This window comes from Orycteropus afer, unplaced genomic scaffold, assembly GCF_000298275.1.
Source record: "Orycteropus afer afer isolate SDZICR_OR568_19922 unplaced genomic scaffold, OryAfe1.0 scaffold00252, whole genome shotgun sequence".
Classification (NCBI taxonomy): Eukaryota; Metazoa; Chordata; class Mammalia; order Tubulidentata; family Orycteropodidae; genus Orycteropus; species Orycteropus afer.
The window spans coordinates 3,162,977-3,175,300 of NW_006921839.1; the positions used below are offsets into that span (position 1 = coordinate 3,162,977).

Here is a 12,324-nt window from a genome sequence, read left to right on the forward strand (position 1 = left end):
TAGTGTTTTGCTTATTTGAGGATTCTTTCTTTTCCATATAAAGTTGGTTATTAGTTTCTCCATCCATCAAAAAAATAATGATGGAATCTGGATTAGGATTGCATTATATCTGTAGATTGTTTTGTAGAGTATTGACATTTTCACAATGTTAGGTCTTCCAATCCATAAGCATGATATATTCTTTCATTTATGTAGGTCTCTTTTGGTTTCTTGTAGTAGTGTTTTGTCATTTTCTTTGTATCTCTGGTTAGATTTTTTTCCTTAAGTGTTTCATCTTTTGGGTGGCTATTGTAAACAGTATTGTTTTCCTGATTGCCTTTACGGAGTTCTCTCTGCTAATGCAAAAGAATTCTGTTGATTTTTGTAGGTTGGGCTTATACCCTGCCAATTTGCTGAATCCTTCTATAAGTTCCAGTAGTTTTCTTATTGAGTCTTTCAGGTTTTCTATGTATAGGATCATATCATCTGCAGATAGAGATGGTTTTACTTCTTTGCCAATTTGGATGCCTTTTATTTCCTTCTCTTGCCTTATCGCTCTGGCTAGGATTTCCAATACAATATTGTATAAGAATGGTGATAAAGAGCATCTTTGTCAGATTCCCATTCACAAAGGGAATATTTTCAGTTTCTCTCCATTCAGTATAATGTTGACATTGGTTTTGTATTTATGCCCTTAATTATGCTGAGGAATTTACCTTTGTTCCTATTTTATTGAGCATTTTTATTAGAATGAGTGTTGGAATTTGTCAAGTGACTTTTCTGTATTGATTGATATGATCATGTTGTTCTTTTTTTTTTCATGTGGTGGGTTCCATTGATTTTTTTTTCTAATGTTGAACCATTTTTGCTTACCAGGTATGAATCCCACTTTGTCATTGTGTATTATTATTATTATTGATATGACATTGGATAAGATTTCTTTTGACACGATGTTGGATAGCCAAAGTGTCTATTGACTAGGATTTTACTGGAAATTTTTGTGTCTATATCCATGAAGGATATTGGTCTATAATTTTCTTTTTTAGTGATGTCTTTGTCTGGCTTTGGTATCAGTGTTATGCTTGTTTCATAGAATGAATTCGGGAGTGTTCCATACTATTCTATATTCTGGAATATTTTGAGTAGAATTGGTATCAACTCTTCTCTGAATGTTTGGTAGAATTCTCCAGTGAAGCCATCTGGGCCAGGACTTTTGTTGTTGTTGCGAATTTTTTGTTGACCTGTTCAATTTCTTCTTTTGTGATGGGTCTGTTCAAATTTTCTACCACAGATTGTGTTAGTTGAGTTGTTGTTGTGGTTGTTAGGTGTCCTTTCACATTCAGTGTAATTATCCACAGGTATGAATTTATTGCTGTCATTTTACTGTGCTGTGTGTGTGTGTCCATGGTATTGATGGTTTCTTTGTTACCTATATTTTTCTCTGGTGAGTTCATTTTGTTTATAAATTTTCTTATCATTTCCTTAGTTGCTATTGTTTTAGTGTTTACTAGAGCTTTATGATTTTCTTCTTTTTCATTTTGATGCCAAGGTTTATTAATTTTTCTTTGAGATTACTCTGTGATTTATCACTACCTTTCAAAGTTTCAAACAATCCATTCTATCTTGATATCATCTTAACTTCCTTTCCATTTGGAAGTTCTGTAATGACATTATTCCTTCTCTTTGCTTTGTAGTTGTCCTTGCTTACAAATTGACATCTATCATTCTCTATGTTCAGTCTTATAGGTTTATTTTATTTTTCAATATTTCTGTATCTGGGTTAGGAGCTCTGGTGGTATAGTTGTTAAGGCATTTGGCTGCTAACCCAAAGGTTGGTGATTCAAACCCGTTAGCTACTGCATGGAAGAAAGATGAGGCAATCTGTCTCCATAAAGATTTACAGCCTTAGAAACCCAAAGGTTGCTATGAGTCAGAATCAACTCAATGGGCAGTGAGTTTTTATATCTGGGTTGGTGTGGTAGTTAAGTTTGTGTGTCAACTTGTCTGGGCCTGGTTGAGTGGCTGGGCAGCTGGATGTAGTATTCCCCATGATGAGACTGGTAATCAATGCCATGGTGGAAACTACTGTGAGCAGCTGAGTAGCTCCCTTAGGGATATGGTCTGCTTCCTGTATACAAAAAGGAGAAGCCTTGGGGAACTGTCTCTAGCTTATGGCACACTTGAACCCTGCATGTAGTTGTGTCATTGTTCAGCAGCCTGCCATGCTCTGCTAACCTTGGGACTTTCAATGGACTTCAATGAATAGCCTGCCGTGTGATTTGGTAATATCGGGACTGTGTCATTTTACTTGTTAACCTTGGGCTTATTGGCCTCAGCAGCCAGCAGCTGTTTGAGTGAAGAAAATTCTCTAGCTTCAGTGGGCCAGGAGCAGGAGGCCAAGCTGAAGGCCAAGGCTGAGGAGCTTTCACCCAGCCCCTAGAGTCTGGCACTTTGAACTTGGACTTAAAGCTTCCAAACTGTAAGAGAATAAACTCCTGTTTGTAAAAGCAATCCCATTTGTGGTATATTCTTGTCAGAGCGGCACTAGGTGACCAAAACCATTGGTTTCTGGCTGGTGTTGTTATGTGTGTTAATCTCAGATTGTTGTCTGCTGATGATGGTTCTCTGTCCAAAGAATCCCCTTTCGTATTTCTTGTAAAGCTTGCCTGGTTTTTACAAATTCCCTTAATTTCTATTTATCTGGAAATGTTCTAATTTTCCCATCATATTTAGGGGATAATTTTGCTGAATATAGAGTGCTTGCTTGAGAATTTTTTTTCTTTCAGGGTTTTATATATGTCATCTAATTGCCTTCTTACCTGCATAGTTCCTCCCCAGAAATCACAGCTTAGTTTGTTGGTTATCCTTTGTAGGTAACTTTTTGTTTTTCCTGAGGTGCTATTGGCATTCTTTCTTTTTCTTTTGTTTTGGAAAGTTTGCTTATGTTTGGAAAGTCTTCGTGACTTCTTTTGGAATCTATCCTATTTGGGGTTCACTGAGCTTCCTGAATGCATATCTTCTCATCTTTAATGATATTCAAGAAGTTTTCTTCCAACAAATCTTTGAAAATTTTCTCAGTGCTTAATTTTATTCCTTTTTGTTTCCTCCTGTCCTGGAATTCCAATCACACATATATTAATTCTTCTTGATGGTATCCCACATAATTCTTAGTCTTCTTCTTCTTTTTTTTTTTTTTCTGATTGTTCCTCTAATATTGAGAGATTTGCCTTCAATTTCACTAATTTTGTCTTCCATTAATTTGATTCTATTCATTTCCCCTTTCAATGTGTTATTTTTTTCTGAAATCTTAGTATAAATCTTCTGGATTTCTATTTGCTGTTTTTGTTTGATTTCTAATTTTCCATTTATTTTGTCAATTTATTCTTACAATCTTTTCCAGAATTTTTCTGGAGTTTCATCTGTTTTGCCTTGATTTTGTCCATGTTTTCCTTGATTTTCCTCTCAATCCATTGAAAAGACCTTGATATAACTCTTTCAAATTCCTTATCTAGTAGTTCCAATGCCATTTCTTCCTCAGAAAGGTTTTCTGGCTCTCTATTTTGGTCACTTGTTTGAGCCACTTTGTCTTGTTTCTTTGTGTGAACTGAGGCTGTCTGTTGTCTCTGATTTTGTTGATTTCTATTCTTATTTTTATTTCCTTCCTTGTAGTTAATTTAGACACAGCTTAATGGTACACAGATTTGTTCAGGTAATCCATGTTTAATAAATGATTGCTATAAGCCAGATCACTCTAACGGGTCATGCAGTTGGGCTTTGGCAGAAGCAGAAGGGGAAGGTGTATTTTCTGTAGTCTTATTTTAAAATATTTACATCAGGAATTATTGTTAATATCTCTTACACTACACTGGACAGGTTCTGCCAGTCTACAGGAATATTGGTCAATTTTTGTGTACATCTTGGGCAAGAAAACCTATTGTCATTTTTACATAGGCAAGCCCAAATATATAATCAGGTGCTAGTGTGCAACTACGTGGTACTCTAGATGTATATTCCCATGGAAAGAGCATCATACCTGGTAGTTAGGCTCCCAGGCAAACCCACAAAAGCCTATACTGTGGTATGAACATTCAATCAATCATCAAAAATTACATTGTAAGTATTTGCACTTTCATTCCAATTTCCAATTCAGCTTGACAAGAACTTGTGTCCCTCCCAGTTTTCAACAACTGAGAAAGAGAACAAAGGGAAGATTTCAGAAGGACTCCAGATATCCCTAGGAAAAGGAATTCAAGTGGCTGCAAAAGGCAAATGAGGCTTTAGTTTGCAGAGTCTTTCTCCATATTCATGAACAAAAATATTTTCTTTTCCTGCATACATGAAATTATTGAATTTAATAAGGTTTATTTTAGTGGAAGAAAAAAATAGCAATCAGACTATTGAGTGTGAAACTTTTCTTTTTGGAGATTTGTTTTATTACTGTTGATTACAACACATATCAACATGGAGTAAACTGTCCACAAAATATGCTGATGTACTATATGTCTTGTGCATAAGTAAATATATTTTATCAGAAGAAAAAGACATAAAAATTCATAAAAAACTATAAAACCATCACCAAATATGTTTATATTAGGGACTCCCAGGAGTAAACAAACAAAGTTTACTGTACAAAAATTAGTTCTTTGTGTAAAAAGTCCTTTTAAATATTACCTTTTTACTAACAGAAATACATTTTTTCTCTCTTTCTCCAACTTCCTATCCTCCTCTACTTAACTCTCACCTTTTCACCTCTCATTTCCTTCTCCATGACCTCACAGCAGGCACCATGTGAGCCTGTGACACAATTACCATGCATTCATCCCAAGGATTGTTACTGCTGATGTAGCCAATGCTATAGATAGTTAAGGACATGGCTAAATTTATTCTATATTCATTTATTATTTATTAAACAGTTGTCACACTAATAAATTATTTTTGGTTTTGAGCAATGAGTCAGTTTTTAATTAGTCATTGTGATGGGAGGGAGGGCAGTCAGAATTAACCTGAAGCTCCAAATTCGAATATAATTAATGTCTAGAAGTATTTTAGATTATGCTGTATTCCATAATTATTTGATCAAGAATGATCTTTAAATAACAGGTTTTGATGGAAGCATTATCTCCTTTTATTTGCAAGAGCTTAATAATAATAAAGTTAGACAATATTTGAGATGGAGCCTAACAGAGCAAATAATTCCATGATCTCCCTGAAATCATTTTTGAATCTGACTCACCTTTGCCCACCAGCTTGACAGCATGAAATAGGTATTAACATTTTCATCTCCAAATTGTTCAGCCACATATAGTCCCAGTGATCCATACTTGTCATATATATTTCTCTTTGACATGTCAGTAAGTATTGTGTGGGCATTGTTGATTTCTTTAAACTTTTCAGCTGCAGTTGGGTCATCTGGATTCTTGTCTGGATGATGTTTCAGGGCCAATTTTCTTTTAAAATGAAAAAAAAAAAGTAAAGAAAAGTGTGATTTGTTAAGAATTACAGAGACATTTTATAAAAGCACTGTTCATTTGTACTACCTTTATTTGTACAAGTACCATAAAATACATTATTTTTAACTAAGCAATTATTTTTAATTAGTGTTTCTTGTTTCTAATATACAGGTGTAATAGTAATGTTTCTCCCCTCATATCCTCAAAGCAATTCTCTACAGAGAGTTTGTTGTTGGCAAATATGTACAGTTTAACTTTATTTGGAAGCTGCATTGACTTCCCCTGCACCAAGAGCCAACACACAGAGGCCTCTGGGAGTTCCAGCAATGAAACCAGTGTACACCAAAATTCCATTTAGAAACTTAAGACAGTGGGGAGATCAAGCTTTCCAGAATTAACAGAACTTAATATTCTGAAAGGCATAAACTCAACTATCCAAAAAAAAAAAAAAAATCTCTAATTGGTACTCCCTTGAACAAACATTATAATCCTCTTACAAATCTTCAGTGTCCTACTCCTGTTTGCTTTTCTGAATGAATATTGTGACTTTCCTTTTATTTGAATGTATATTTGACCTCTTTACAAATAGACCTTTTCATTTCAAATAATCTGTAGAAATTTGGTAGGATATAGGTCCTCTCTCCTCTATGGATCACAAAGCAATTCCCAGAGGGTGTGGGCATATGTTGTGTGTGTTAGAGAGAGATGGGGTGTTCTTTATTCTTCAATTATACTCATGTATAAAAAGAGAATGCAAATGCATAAAATGGATGTAAGAACCGAGATGTGATAAACTTCTGACTGGGAACAGATTCCTTCATTCTCCCTACCGGGAGATGAAGATTAAAGCCATGTTTCAAAATTGGGTCTGTGGTCTTTTTTCCACAACAAAGTCAATTAATTTTTGAGTCTCGTGCTCCCTTCTGTGCCTGTTATAGGTATATGTAGGAATACAGTTAAGCTTTTGTTTATTGCATTGGTTTAGATCAAATTGTTTCACCTTAATGCAGTAATAAAAGTCCAGAAAAATAAAGTATACCTTAAAAATCAACTTACAGGCAAAATTAAACACATCAAACCTACTATAGATATTAAAGTATCACTGGTTTGGAAGTAGGTAAATAATTAAGCAACTCAGCATCTTAAAAAAAAAAAAAAAAAAAAAACTCACTGCCATCAAGTAGATTCGACTCATAGTGATCCCTCCTTGGATTTCCGAGGTGGTAAATCTTTATGGAAGTAGATTGCCCAACCTTCTTTCTGAGGAGTGACTGGTGGGTTTGAACCACCAATCTTCTGGTTAGCAGTCAAATGCCTTAGGCACTTTGCCACCAGAACTCAGCATCAGGATACTTAAAAATTATCAAAATATTTAAAAGCATAACAGATGGTTTATAATCCCTTCTAACTTTGAACTCAGAATAAACAAAAAGTAAAACAATGGCTTATTTTAAAGTTGTTTAAACAAAACATTTCTCTTTCTTCTCTTTGAGAGATAATTTAGGGGTATCTGTGAATTCTTGGAGAATATTTTTATACATTGGAAACATATTTTTATGTTAGAATTTATGATGAAATTTTCTGCTAATATCACAAATGACTATTTTGTCATTTGCTTCACCTTTTTAGATTATATACATGCTAGACTCGATGGCACATAACAACACAACAACAACAAGTCTTACTATGAGAAAAAAAAAAGTCAGGGAGATTCTGGAAAGATGGCAGTGTGAGCAGGTCTAAAATCCCAACTCTGCCTTAGAAGCACAAGAGGATGCAATTAGAAATCCATAATCTCAACTCAGTAAGAACTTGAAAAGTAGGATTACAGAAACTAACCTTACAATAAAACAAGGTAAAGGCTACATTTAAGTAGCAAATTTATTCCTAGCTATTTTATTCTTTTTGATGCTACCTTAAATAGAATTGCTTTCTTCATTCCCTTTTCAGGTTGCTCATTGCTGTATATGGAAACACAACTTATTTGTGTGTGTTGATCCTGTAACTTTGCCCAATTCTTTTTTATTGGCTCTATTAGCTTCTTATGGGGTTTGGGATTTTCTATATGTAGGATCATGGCATCTGTGAAGAGAGATAGTTTTACTTCTCCTTTTCCACCTGGATACTTTTTTCATCTCCTTCTCCTTCTATTTTCTTGCCTAATTGTGCTGGCTGGACCTTCTAGTACGGTGTTGCAAAGCAGAGGTGAAAGCAGGCTTCCTTGTCTTGTTCCCGATTTCAGATGGAAAGGCTTTTAGGCTTTCACCATCGCATATGATGTTAGCTGTGGGTTTTTCTTAAATCCCCTTTATCATGTTGAAGAAGTTGGGTGGTGGTTTTGTCCAATGCCTGTTCTGCATCAATTGAGATGATCATGTGAGTTTTTTCTTCATTCTATTAATGTGGTGTATTACACTGATTGATTTTCTAGTATTGAATCACTCTTGCATCTGAAGAGCTGAAAATTCAGTTTGTCCCCTTAAATTACCCACTACCAAGTTAGAGTGAGAAAAAGAAAGATAGAAAGTAGAAAAGTCCTCAAAATGCTACAATCATCATCAGAAAAGCCTCAAGTGGATTCTTTAAGCACATTAGTTTTAATGGCACAATATTCATGGAATTTTCACTCTGTGCTCTGGAATAGTAATTGCAATATGAATAGTTCCAAAGACATCATGTTCAGGCCAATCACATGAAAGAGCTGTTGCCAATGCTTTGAAAGGCACAAATCCCTAGAAAAAGCTGCTCACCATTCCTTCCCTTGTTTCTAAGGTTCAGTAACAGACTGATGCACCCTACCCAATGCTTAGCCAGAGAAACTGGGCTTCCTATCATTTTTCAAGCTGTTTGGATCTTTCTCACTTTACAAGGGCAAACACCCTCGATCCATTTACCACACTTCTCTAACAATGGAGCTGACAAATCTGGAGAACTGGAACACTTCCATTTGTAACAAATCCAATTCCTGGTCATCAGCAGCATTTTGACTCCTCTTGGTAGATATTCTTGGCTCTGAGGAATTTTCAGAAAATATGGGTAGCAAGGAGTAGCTGCCAAAATTACACAACTGCTCAAGGAAGTCATTGATCAGTGACCTGTCCCCTTGTGAATTGTCTAAGGGAAAGAAACATTTGTGGAATTGAGGAGTTTTTGAGTACATTTAGGGAGCTCTGGTGGCATAGTATCTAAGGCATTTGACTCCTAACCAGAAGGCTGGTAGTTCAAACCCACCAGCCACTCCTTGGAAGGAAGACTGGACAATCTACTTCTGTAGAGATACCACCTTGGAAACCCAAGGAAGGCTTGCTATGAGTCGGATCAACTTGATGGCAATATGGCAGTGAGGTTTTCTTTTTGAGTGAGCACATTTTAAATTTAATATCCACCTATTAATTTTAAAGATCCTTTTTTGAATTCCTAGGAGCTCTGGTGGCACAGTGGTTAAAGCTTTTGACTGCTAACCAAAAGGTCAGCGGTTTGAACCCACCAGCCGTTCCACAAGAGAAAGATAAGGCAGTCTAGTTCCTCAAAGATTTACAACCTTGGAACTCTGTGGGGGCAGTTCTACTCTTTCCTATAGGGATGAGTTGGAATCAACTCAAAAGCAGTGGGTTTTTTCTTATTTAGGAAAGCTGGTTGACATTTGAGCCTTAGGGAACTACGTTCCTTGATGGCATGGTTGTCTCCAGTTGACTTGCTCTGCACAGTATTTTCCCAATTACTTTCTACTACTTCCAATTCCCCCATTGTTCTATGACTGTCTACTAAAATCCTTCAATCACATGATTTATTGCCCCTCCATTGTTCCAGAAAAAACCACTGGAAGTCTAAGGCAAAAGAGAAGAAGGAGGGTGAAGCATCAATTTCTCCCTATACATAACTGCTGGTTGTTAGCTGCCATTGACTGGGCCCCCAACTCATAGTACCCCATGCACAACAGGAAAGAAACGGTCCTGCACCATCCCCACAATCAGTTACAGAACAATCTGCATTACATTGTGACTACATTTTGATCATTAAGGTAGTTTTTGGAAATAGATCACCGGGCCTTTCTTCCTAGTCTGTCTGGAAGCTCTGCTGGAACCTGTCCAGCATGATAGCAACACACAAGCGTCCACTGGAAGACAGGTGGTGGTTGTGCTTGAGGTGCATGGGCTAAGAATTTAACTGGGTCTCCTGTATGGAAGGCGAGAATTCTACCACTGAACCACTACTGCCCACTTCTATATCTTATTGTTGTTAGTTGCTGATGAGTCACTTCTGACACATGGCAACTCCACGTGTGCAGAATACAACTGCTCCATAGAGTTTTCAAGGCTGTGAACTTTTGGAAGCTGATCCCCTGGCCTGTCTTCTGAGGTGTCTATGAGTAGGTTCAAACTGCCAACCTTTTGGCTGTAATCAAACCTTTAACTGTTTAAAACTATTTCCATCACTAAACCAGCATCTACGGCAAGGCTGACCTCATATTAGATAAATACTTCTCTTTCCAGAAAAAGAAATGATTTGCTGTGATGGGAAGAAAATTGGCTGTAGACAGAGGAATGAACAGTGGTAAACCAGGATCTACAAGTGTAGACAAACCCTAGTTTAGTAACATCTATGCTCTGGTAGCATAGTGCCTAAGGCACTTGACTGCTAACCAGGAGTCTGGCAGTTCAAACCCACCAGCCACTTCTCAGAAGGAAGATGAGGCAATCTACTTCCGTAGTGATACTGCCTCGGAAATCCAAGGAGGGGTCGCTATGAGTCGAGTCTGGCCTGGCTTGATGGCACAGAACAGCAACAACAACAGTGCATATGGAGAGTCAACACTGGTCTAGACTGTGGAACTAGAACATCTGATTGTATAGGAGGATCAATGGAACTCCTATGCCCTACGTAGGAACCCCTACGAACTGAGGCAAAATCCAAGTGAAGGTGCAAGAAACCAGTGTATGAATTCCAATGCTGCACATATTGCCAAGCATTTTAATATTTGTCAATCTGGTGATTGTGTATATATATCCCATTGTGGTTTAATTTTCATTTTTCTAATTACTGCTGAGGCTGATACATACACCATCTGGATATCCCCTTTTGAGTTTTTGTTTTTTTTGTTCTTTTAATCAATTTTTGGTTTGATTCTTTAAATCAAGATTTCTATAAGATTTCTTAAAACAACATATTCTGTATATGAATCCATTGTTAGTTATATGCCTTGCACATATCCTTTCCTATGCTAGGCTTTTTTGTTGCTGTTCTCTTTATGATGGTTTTGATGAACAGAAGTTCTTAATTTTAATTTACTTGAATTAGTCAACCTTTTTCTGAATTCAGGTATGTATTCTGCTAAAAACTCTTTATACTTCTGAAATATTTATAGTTTTGCCACTCACACAGAGCAATGACCCATTTGTAACAGATTTTTTAATGTCATGGAAGGTAGGTAGGTGTCCAATCTTACTTATTTTTTTCATATGGCTACCCAACTGTCCTGGCACCTATTTTATTTATTTATTTATTTTTAATTCTTTCCCTGTAGTTCTGCAATCAGTGTTCATATATGTGTGGATCCATTTCTGGACTCTCTATTTTGGTATCCATTATGGATTGACTGGTGTCCCCAAAATTATGTTACAAATTTTAACCTTATGCCTGTGGTTATAATTGTATTTTCAATTCAATTATTTGTTATGTTAAGGAGGCAGTATTGGTGTAGGGTATGCCTTAAATCAATTTCCTTTGAGATATAAAAGAGCAGATTAAGCAAGCAAACAAGTGTCAGTGGAAGGGAAGATACACACCACATGATCACCCAAGGAACCTAGGAATAGAAGCTGAAAAGACAAAGACCCTCCCTCAGAGTGAACACAGAGTCTTCCCCGAGAGCTGGCACCCTGAATTCAGACTTCTAGCCTCCAGAGCTGTGAGAAAATAAATTTCTGTTGGTTAAAGCCACTGACTTAAGGTATTTCTGTTACAGCAGCACTAGATGACTAAGATAGTATCTTAAAAACAAGTTCTTCCACACGTGGTCCATGGCTGCTCTGGGCCCTCTGCATGTCCACATAAAGTTTAGGATCAACTTGTCAATTTTCTTACATATACACAAACACTGACACAACCCATTAAGACTTTATTGCAATTGTATTGACTCATAGATTATTTAGGAGATTGACATTTTTAAAATATGTCCACTTATTTAGATGTTTTTAATGACTCTCAAAGTTTTATAATTTTGCCCGTTTCGGCCCAGTAAATATTTTGTCAGATTTATCCCTGTTGTTAGATGCTATCGAGTCAGCTCTGACTCATACTGACCCTATGTACAAAAGAATGAAATACTGCCCAGTTGGGTGCCATTCTCATAATCCTTGCTATACTGGAGCACATCAGTGCAGCCACGTCAATCCATCTTGTTGAGGATCTTTCCCCTTTTTCACTTTCCCTTCAACTTTTCGTAGCATGATATCTTTCTCCAGGGACTGGTCCCTTCTGACAACATGATCAAAGTAGGTAAAATGAAGTCTGGCCACTCTCGCTTCTAAGGAGCGTTCTGGCTACTCTTCTTCCAGGACAAACTTGTTTGTTCTTCTAACAGTCCATGGTATTTTCAGTATTCTTCTCCAACACCACAATTCAAATGCATCAACTCTTCTTTGGTCTTCCGCATTCATTGTCTAGCTTTCACATGCATATGAGGTGATTGAAAATACCGTGGTTTGGGTTTGGCATATCCTAGTCCTCAAAGTGACATCTTTACTTTTCAACACCTTAAAGAGGTCTTTTGCAGTGCGATATTTCATCTGATTTCTTTTTATTGTGATTTGGGTGAAGATTTACAGAGCAAATTCACTTTCCATACAGCAGTTCACATACACTTTGTCTCATGACATTGACCACAATTTACCAC

At 36.7% G+C, this 12,324-nt stretch overlaps 1 protein-coding gene across 1 annotated transcript in view; it reads right to left on the bottom strand.

Annotated features, from left to right (window-relative positions):
- The window catches only part of DNAJC5B (DnaJ heat shock protein family (Hsp40) member C5 beta), a 74,873-nt gene that overhangs the window by 18,788 nt on the left and 43,761 nt on the right, over nucleotides 1-12,324 (bottom strand). Inside the window, exon 2 of the mRNA XM_007949735.1 lies at nucleotides 5,213-5,426. Within this exon, the coding sequence (XP_007947926.1) occupies nucleotides 5,213-5,426 (214 nt within the window). The remainder of the gene's footprint in view (nucleotides 1-5,212; nucleotides 5,427-12,324) is intronic.